Here is a 9549-nt window from a genome sequence, read left to right on the forward strand (position 1 = left end):
ACGCTTTACCCCAAAGACTGTTGTATTATATTGCAAGTAGTGAATACAATCTCACAGAGTCTCCTCAAACACAATAGCTCGTATTACATGATACAATATGAGAACATATAGCCTCATTATATAGAGAGTTGGAAGCAGATCCCAAGGAATAATGCATGTGAAAACTGAACTTGGAGGAAATCCCAATGAAAGATGAGTTAAGTTCAATGTGGAGAAGATAGAGACATCAAAGCAAAATCGAATTCCATATGGGCACATCAAGGGAAATCGAATTCCATATATGCCATAGTAAACCCATCCATGAGTGAATCCAAGTACCATGATAACTTCAGTCAACAAATGCAAACTCGAACTAAGTGATGCCACATATGTAGATGATCCCCAGATAACTTTGCATGATTCCTTCAAGAATAGTGTGATTCCTTCAAGAACTGTGTGATTCCTCCATGTGCAACTCGTAATCCTCAAGAGTGAGTAGAAGAACTTGAGATAACCGTGAGATGAGGCCCCACCTAATCTTCAGTCCAAATATACCATGGAATATTCCTTCAGTGCATGAGTTCCTCTAATAAATTCGATTTTCCACATGTACAACTACTGCTTTATCTCTGGGAAATTCGATTTTACGAAATAATGGTGTATTTATGATGCAATGTGCTCAGTGATCTTCCACATGTTCGTTGACTCAATCTCTTTTGACTTAGGATAATTCCCAAGTCATTTCCATGTTATTCTGTCACATGGAATAATTTATTTCTCTCTATTTTATTTAATTCTAGCCTAATTAAATGTCAAAATTTCCACTAAACTTTGAAAATGTGGGTTTTGAGGGTCCAAAACACATTATTAACCCCTCAAAGTGTGTCATAGTAAAAAGTTGAAGGTGAGGTGTAATTTTAATTATTCATACCTCATACAACTTCTCTAGAGTACACTTATTACAATTTTATTTGCAATTTTTGACCTGCAGGAAATCTAAAAAATTAAAAGAATGACTACCTAGACATAACCAAATTCCACGAAATTTTTTGTGTGATCTAGTATGGTAATATACATCGACTCTAGACACTGAGATGTGTTAAGGGTTCAACTTTCAAACTGTCACCCTGGCTTTAGGGTAATAAGTCAGTGAAAAACCCAAAAATTTATCTGCCTTTAAAAAATAAGGGATAATTAACCAGATAAAAAAAACACTCCAAGGTGTACTCATTAAGGAATAAATAACCAGATAAAAAGAACACTCCAAGGTGTACTCGTTTGCTAATCAAGTCCCAACATTCTAGGCCTATTACAGACTCAAAATTCATCATTACTAGTATCACTTATTACAATTCCCCATAGGGTGTGGAATCTGGGTACAAGAAAGATTATGAGACGATAGAATTAGAGTTAAAAAAACTTTGTTGACTGATGATATATGATGGTACAACTGTCTTCCGAATCATCCTTGCGCGTGGCGTCTTCATATAATCATGAGGTGCCACTCCAATGGTCAACCCCCACTACAAAGACAATTGGTTGGTTGTTAGAATAGATAAAATATTGCTTCAAAATTAGCAAATTTGAAAAGAGAGAATAACAAAACCCAAAATGGTGACTATTTTGGCATAACCATACCTCTTTTGCTTAGTAGCACAAAGCTTGGCTTAGAGGCGTTATGCCAAGTCTTCAGGGTTTGTAGACAGAATTGGACTTCGAGGCTTTCACCGAGCCTTGTTTTCCAACCACTCATGAAATCGCTGCATGTCTTAAAGCATAAATGTTTAGTTACTTTCAAAAGCAGCTTAAAAAACACTTTGACATATAATGAATTTGTAGACTTAAAATTAATGTTAGAAAGGGAGAATGAAACCCTGGGAATTCCCTAACAAGAATGATTCTGATGCACACAGACTCCCATCAAATTTAAGAGGATAAAAGCACTTTCAAATCTAGAAATCCGGTGACTTTCCCTGGCGCCTGAGGTCAGCTTCTTTGAGACTGGATGGCGTGCTGGGCTTATTTTCAGACATTTCCAAGAGACGTCGTCTGACCCTCTTCAGCACACTTTGAGGCGTCCCATGAGAGTCTGACAGTCTGTTACATCTAGTTCAAAGGCAATCCTGGCAACAAGGCTATTGCCACAAATACCCACAAAATCCAGGATTGTAGAACCGCCATTTTTCATAAAACCTCCAGAGACTCAAAGAACCCTGAACATATCAAATTCAATTCAGTGTTAATATAACAGAACAGGGCCCCAATATACGAGAAAGAATTTCCCAATTCTGGCCCAACAACTCTGCAGAATACGGCAAAACAGAGATCAGAAAAAAGAAAGGGATTGTCTTCATATGGAATAACTGTTGCGTTATTGTGCACCTCCTTTGCAGCTCTGGCTCTCAGAGCTGCTGCTACACATAGAGCTCTTGGCACAAATCAGTTGAGAGAAGACCTGTCAAAATATTTTAGATGGAAAAATCTATACTGACACACTGAAAATACTTGAGGGGAGATTTTATAGTATTAAGAGCAATTTCCAGAAAAAAACAGAGAAAATTGAGCAAAGCTTTACAAACTTCTAGAAGAAAACAGGGAAAGCTTTACAAACTTCCAGAGCAGAAATACTCCATGAGGGAGGCAAAAATTAATGAGTGAGTCACTATAATTTCAATGGTGCCAAAGCTTTACAAACTTCCAAAGCAAAAATACTCCATGAGCAAGGCAAAAATTAATGAGTGAGTCAGTTCTGAGGGTGGAATCAAAGAGTTGGCTCACAGCTCAGGCGTTGAGATCCAACTGTGGAAGCCAAAAACTAATGAGCAAGACACTTAAGCAGCACAAATCAAGGAGTCATTCAGTGGTGGGATCCAACAGCGGAAGCCAAGAATTGTGAGTGAGTCAGTTAAGGAGTCGGTGGGAGAGCCATGCCCATCCAATGACAGACGACCATTTAATCGTCTAACACAAAATCAACGGTGCAGAGTGGCAGCTGGAGGAAGTTCTTTCCAAAGGGCCTTACAGCGTAACGAGTGGAGGACACATTAGTTTAGCAGTCTATGTGAAGTAGAAGATTAGTGTGTTTACCAATGTGCTATTGTGAGAGCAAGTATTTGTAGCTAGTGTGTTATTTGTTGCTATAATTTCCTTCAGTTATAAAGTAACTTGATATTTTGTTGCAGAATGTGATTGCTGTTATGAATTCCCAGGTTGTTGATTTATGTAGGGTAGTTCCTAGTTATTTATTGTTTTGAATTAGTCCATAAAATGTAATGCTTGTACTTCTCTATTTACCAAATATTGTTTTAGCAGAAACATACCTGAAATTTTCAAAGATGGTTTCTAACTTCCTAGAATTTTAGTTTGCAGTTGTAACAATGTTATCGGAACCAGCCAAACCAGTTGGTCCAACCCTTTCCAGTCCGAATTTTAATGTCAAATTGGATTGGCCAGCTCTATATGGAATTGACCCTTTTTTCCTTTCAGCCAATTCCGTACATTGCCGTGCAAACTGCATGGCCCAATAAAACCTTCCAAAAATTATAAATAACAAAAATAATTAAAACCCTAATTACTACTATGCTTAATTTTGGACTCCAGAAGCAATTTGCAAACTCTTTGTTTATGTATTTACTATTTTGGTTTAGATGCAAATTGCACTTGGTGCCATTTGGTCATATGCACCCGTGGTATATACATGTGAAAACTTTGCACATTTATGTCTAATGGTTTGGATTCACATTGATGTAAATGAATATAACTTTTTAAATAAAATTCAAATATTTTATGGATTTTTTAGTCGACCATTTTTTTCTAGTCTTTTTACCAATTTCAGTCCAGTAAGTTAGTAACAAATTTTGGAGTCAACCAGTTTGGTCACTGGTCCAATTATGATAATATTGAATTGTGGATTGTTATTCTCTGAAAGCATATCTGAATTATGTATTAAAAGTTTAACAGGATTCTCTGAAAGGGGGAAGTCAATAGGTAGAAGTGGCCACCAACTAAAGCAACTGGTAGCCTTTGAAAACCAACAATGATTCCATCCATGTGGAAGCGATATCCTCTAAGGAGCATAGAGCGAGGTAGGGATACCTATCTCTATCAGACACAAAGTGGCCCTAGGTCCACACTCTAATAAGGAAGGAGAAAATTCTGAAGATGGCCTCAAGGTGCAAAGGATGAGCCACAAACTCTACTTGAATGATGCACTAGGGAACTGTCTTTGCAATGGATGATGCACTACAGAAGGGTTTGGATTCTCTGTCTTGGCCTACTCAGCCCAAAGTAGGCTAGGTTCCTAGACCTCAAAGCCATAAAGAACAGTGGATTTGATGATTGTGTCCAAGAGGCATATCTTGTAAGAGAAATACTACAAGTCAAGCTGGAGCCAATGTATTTCAAGTTGGCCAAAGGAACCATATCCCTTGTTAACTTAGCACTAGAAAGCATGTCGGAAATTGAATAGAGGCTTGAGAAGTTAAACCCCAAGTCTGTGTAAGACCATGGTAATCTCAATCTCATCCCCTTGGATGTAGAAGTGGTAACTAAGGTCAACAAGAGTCAAGACTAACCTAAACTGATCATCCTTGTGGGGAAAAAAGGAAAGGGCAATGCCAAAATTCTAGCTTTGTGTAAAGTTTTGGAGAATCGCAAAAGAATAGATACAAGCCTTGAGAAAAGAAGAGTATTAAATACCAAGAAATTTGGCATGGACATTAAAAGAAGCATCGATGTGTCAAGAGTCATATAGAGTTCCAGGAAAGAAGTGTACCTCCAATGTACGAAAGATTGCAAAAGATCACATTAGACTCATCTCGAAACGCAGCATGCTGGGAATTTAAATAATCTGTGCAAGCATGTCATGAGCTTCTGATATCTGTTCAGCCAATGTAAGCTGTCAATATGCTGCCAGAGCATTGCACGACAAAATTTAGAAGGAAAAAAACCATCTACAAGTTCAGTATTGAAAGGAGTTATTGTGCCATGAACATTACTATATCGCTAATCCACAACACTGATGCTTTATCAATTTCCTCACTGATGCTGGGATCTATTCTTAATATTTCTTCCACGCAGACTTCACATTGCACAAAAATTTCTCCATGGCCAGATTTTTCCGATAAGTGAAACAGTTTATTGCTTGCTTCAATTAACATCACCAATAATCACCACAGGAGCAGAGTCCATTCTTGAAATGATGAAAGCGGGTAGCATCTCTCACTATGATTTCACGGCCAACAATCTTGGATATAAACTTAGTAGCAATATGGCAGTCCCCACACACACGAAGATTTTTCATGATACGGATGGGTGCTCCTGGAGGTGTTTTAATGAGCCCAAAGGCAATGGCCAGCTTCTCACTGTGGTGGTTAAGGGAGTTTTCTTTCTGTTCCTTCTCAATATCATGTAGAACAAAATCTGTATTGGGTACGTATCCTGCATCCTTCATCTGGTTAGACAACCTCTCCAACATTCTATATATTTCTTCTGCCTGGGGGTGTGAACTGTCATCTGAAATGAATTCGTGCACTGTGCTATTTATATCAGTCCAGCTTCGCCCGGGCTCCTTTTTCACACCCCTATCTTTCATCATTTTTCTGACCCTTGCTACATCTTCCCATCTGTTAGCTGCAGCATAGATGTTTGAAAGCAATACATATGTGGCAGAGTCATGGGGTTCCAACTCAAGAAGATGTTCTGCTGCATATTTCCCTAACTCCGTATTGCCATGGATTCTACAGGCCCCAAGTAAACTCTGCCACACTGAAATGCTTGGTTCAAATGGCATTTTCTCAATGAAGTCTTTTGCCTCAGTCAAGTGTCCTGCACGGCCAAGAAGGTCAACCATGCAAGCAAAGTGTTCTGATCTTGGATTCACACCATAATCTTGACTCATTGAATTGAAATAGTTGTAACCTTCATCCACAAGACCTGCTCGACTGCATGCAGAGAGAATACCAACGAAGGTGACATGATCTGGCTTCATACCAGTCTCTTGCATCTGCCTAAAAAGTTTGAGTACCTCCTGAGCATATCCATGCTGGGCGTATCCTATAAGTATAACAGTCCATGTTACAGTGTTCCGCTCAGGCATTTTGTTGAACACATTACTTGCTTCATCTATACTTCCACATTTGGCATACATGTCAACAAGGGCACTCCCCACAACAATATCCAACTCAAATCCAGTTTTCACAATGTACGTATGCACCCACTTGCCTTGTTCTAGAGTTACTAGACTTGCACATGCACTGAGAACACTGCCAAAGGTGAACGGATTTGGCTTCATTCCTGCCTGTTGCATTAGAAAAAACATTTCCAAAGCCTCCTTACAGTGCCCTCCCTGAGCATACCCCGCAATCATTGCATTCCATGATACAACTTCACGCTTGGCCATTTTTCCAAACACTTGACATGCATCTTCTATACACTGACATTTTGCATACATCGTAACAAGGCTATTTCCGACATTTACATCCAATGCATATCCAGTCTTGATGACAAGGGCATGAACCCGCTTACCCTGCTGCATTACTTCCCGGGTAGAAAATGCATTGAGTATGCTAACATATGTAACCTGGTTTGGCATTATGCCAACCCTTTGCATTTGTTCGAATAACTCAGTTGCGTCCTCACTACACCCATCCTGGGCATATACAGAGATCATTGAAGTCCACGAAACGACATTACGCATAGGCATATTGCTAAAAAGTCTGCCTGCATCTTCCATGCTCCCACATTTAGCATACATGGATACAAGGGTATTCCCTACAGACACATCCGTTACGAGTCCGACTTTAATAAGGTGGCCATGATTCTGTTTGCCATATTGCAAGGCTTCCAGGCCTGCACATGCTGTTTGGACACTAGCAAAGGTAATGCGGTCCGGCTTCACACCTGTTTGTCGCATTTGCTCAAACAGCTGAAGGGCTTCCCTATTAAACCCTTCCTGGACATATCCTGCAATCATAGCGTTCCATGAAACAACATCTCGTTTGAACATTTCCCCAAATACAATGCGTGCGCCCTCGAGACTGCAACACTTAGCATACATCGTGACAAGGGCATTCCCCACAAACACATCTGAGTCATATCCAATTTTGACAATGAGTGCATGGATTTGTTCCCCCTGTTCCGATGCCGCTAAGCTGGCACATGCCCTGAGAACACTACTGAAAGTAACATTATCGGCCTTCATACCCGCTTCATGCATTTCACACAATAGTTCCAGGGCCTGTTCGCTGTCCCCATTCTGTGCACATCCTCCAAGTATGGTATTCCATGAAATGAGATCTCTTGCGGGCATTTTGTCAAACACTTTCTGTGCATCTTCTAGCCTCTGACATTTCGCATACATGTTAACCAGGGAGTTCCCAACATCTAATTCTGACTGCAAACCGCTTCCCATGAGAAACCCATGGATTTCCTTACCCCATTCCAATGCCGCTGGACTACCAGAGCAAGCACCGAGAGCAACCACAAATGTAATATGGTCTGGCTTTATAAGGGTTTGTTTCATTTGCACCAAGAGCTTAATCGCCTCCTCACAACGTCCATTTTGTGTATATCCTGCAATGATGGCATTCCATGATACCGCATTCCGTTCAGACATTTTGTTAAACACGTCGTGGGCATCCTTCAATTTTCCGCATTTTGCATACAAGTTAACGAGTTGGTTGCAGATGAAGATGTCTGGTTGAAATCCATTTTCAAGCATATGGGTATGTAGCCATTTGCCGTCAGCTAAGGATTTTGTATTGACGCACCTGTGCAGGAGGCGAGCGTAGGTGTCAGCGCCTGGCTGAATGCCGCGCTGTGCAGTGAACTGCAACATGTCCAGTGCATCTTTGAGCCGTCCTTCCTTACACAGCATGTTTACATCCTCTAAAGTAGCACAAGAGCCCTTCTTGCATTCCTGTGGTTCCGTTGATTCTTCAGTTGGGAATTCATCAAAGGCGGAGCTGGTGCTAAAACACATTCTCTTGATGTGGCTAGCGAGGAATCGAACTTGATTGAAGGATTGAAAAAGGGTAAAGCTGGGAATATGTGTGCGATACAGGACTGGAATTGCTCCAAGTACGGAGTTGTAATTCATATTCCTCATGCTTATTATTACAGTCATCCGCCATCTTTTTACATTATTCTCCGCGAGACTGGTTCCACTCTCGACGAGAATCACTGGATGAAATTTGCGTCGTCATACGCGGACAAAATCAGCGTTTAGGAGAAGCATGAACCGAAGGAAAACTGGCGTGGAACTTGCCGTCTGACGGAAGCGAACGAACACATACATAGCAGATCTTCCCTTGCCCATTCCTTGTGAACGCCGTCAAAAGGAAATTCCAGCACGCTGTCCGCTGCGTGCCTCATGGCTGTCGTGAAATTCCAGAAGCAGAGGTGACACAAATTTTGTAAACGCTGCCTACTTTCCACGCATGCAACGGCTCGATGCCGCGGTTTAGTTGAAATGCCACGATACCCAAAGACTCAAATATAGTGCCGCGCGCAAATAACGCAGTTTACTTAAAATCCCACGATAAACCAAAAAACAAATATCGAAGAATTTTGGCGGTGTCGCCGGCAAATAACGTTGAATTGAGCGGATATAAACTAGCATTTGCATCTTATGTTGCAAAGGAAACGCCGTAAGGAATAGAGTGGGGAAGAATAGGGACATGCGAATGGACATTGTTGAAAGCAATGGTGGATGATAATGGGTTACAATTGCAATAGCTAGTTATGTGTATTCTGAAAATGGATATTTTGTAAATAATAATAGGTTGTGAAAGAATAGCGACATGTGAATGGACGTTGTTGAAAGAAAGGGTGGATGATAATGAGTTACAGTTGAAAGTATTAGTTATGTGTATTTTAAAAAAGCACAGGGATATCCATAGGCATCGTTGGGCTGTTGATTCCTTCCTTGTCTGACTTTGGGATGTCATGGCCGAGCTAGCGCTTCATATATACAAAGGATAGATTCGAAAAATTTATAAAACGGTTCCCTTTTAGAATCAAAAACCATTCGATTTTGCCATTTCCATATGGCCCAGATTGTTAACAAAGAAATGGGCCTCCACTTGCAGTACATGTTGCTCTGTGCTTTGGAAGCCTCATAGATAGAAGGAGCATTGACGATGACGAAACCAAAGTGAGTAGTTAAGTTCTACCAAATCAACTGGGATTGAGGACATTGTAGGAAAATATGCAAATTATTTTCAGAATTTGATCTACAAATGGGGCATATGGCAGGCCCACACCATTTGTGCTTCTGGAGATTCTCCCAAGTGAGATTCCTGTCATGAAAAACCAGCCAAGAAAAAATAATGATTTTTAAAGGGCATCCAAATTTCCAAAACGCTGGGGGAAAAATATTATGACATGTATCGGACTCTGATAATAAAATTTGGAGATATATATGCTTTGCATATACAGCCGATGCACCACTGAGACCTTTCCAAATGAGGCAATCCCTATTTGACGAGCGATACAATCTACGCGATTGCAATGAAATAGTGATAGCATTCCATTAGGATTCCAGAGCACCGGGTAATTGCATTTCTGTAG

At 40.4% G+C, this 9549-nt stretch overlaps 1 protein-coding gene across 4 annotated transcripts; it reads right to left on the reverse strand.

Moving 5' to 3' along the window:
- Positions 1-1352: 1352 nt before the first annotated feature.
- On the reverse strand, positions 1353-8532 carry LOC149163018 (pentatricopeptide repeat-containing protein At4g13650-like). Of its 4 annotated transcripts, none has more exons than XM_089437500.1 (4): positions 7749-8532; positions 4977-7551; positions 1618-4858; positions 1353-1502 (listed from the first exon to the last, which is right to left on the reverse strand). In XM_089437500.1, exons 1-2 carry the CDS (start codon positions 7825-7827, stop codon positions 5138-5140), a joined length of 2493 nt encoding a protein of 830 aa, XP_089293626.1. In that variant the 5' UTR covers positions 7828-8532; the 3' UTR covers positions 1353-1502; positions 1618-4858; positions 4977-5137. The 4 variants fall into 4 exon arrangements, with proteins under 4 accessions (XP_089293626.1, XP_089293624.1, XP_089293625.1 ...); XM_089437498.1 differs by having other exon boundaries at positions 1618-2192; positions 4754-4858; positions 4977-8532; XM_089437499.1 differs by having other exon boundaries at positions 1618-1739; positions 1924-4858; positions 4977-8532.
- Positions 8533-9549: the final 1017 nt, after the last annotated feature.

Source organism: Pinus tabuliformis, chromosome 5_2 (assembly GCF_031772625.1).
Source record: "Pinus tabuliformis cultivar Carrire ecotype Pingquan chromosome 5_2, CPIR1, whole genome shotgun sequence".
Lineage (NCBI taxonomy): Eukaryota > Viridiplantae > Streptophyta > Pinopsida > Pinales > Pinaceae > Pinus > Pinus tabuliformis.

Bases quoted from the DNA above. Each gene is read 5' to 3' on its own strand.
- LOC149163018 (XM_089437498.1), bottom strand. From the start codon at position 8,104: ATGACTGTAATAATAAGCATGAGGAATATGAATTACAACTCCGTACTT.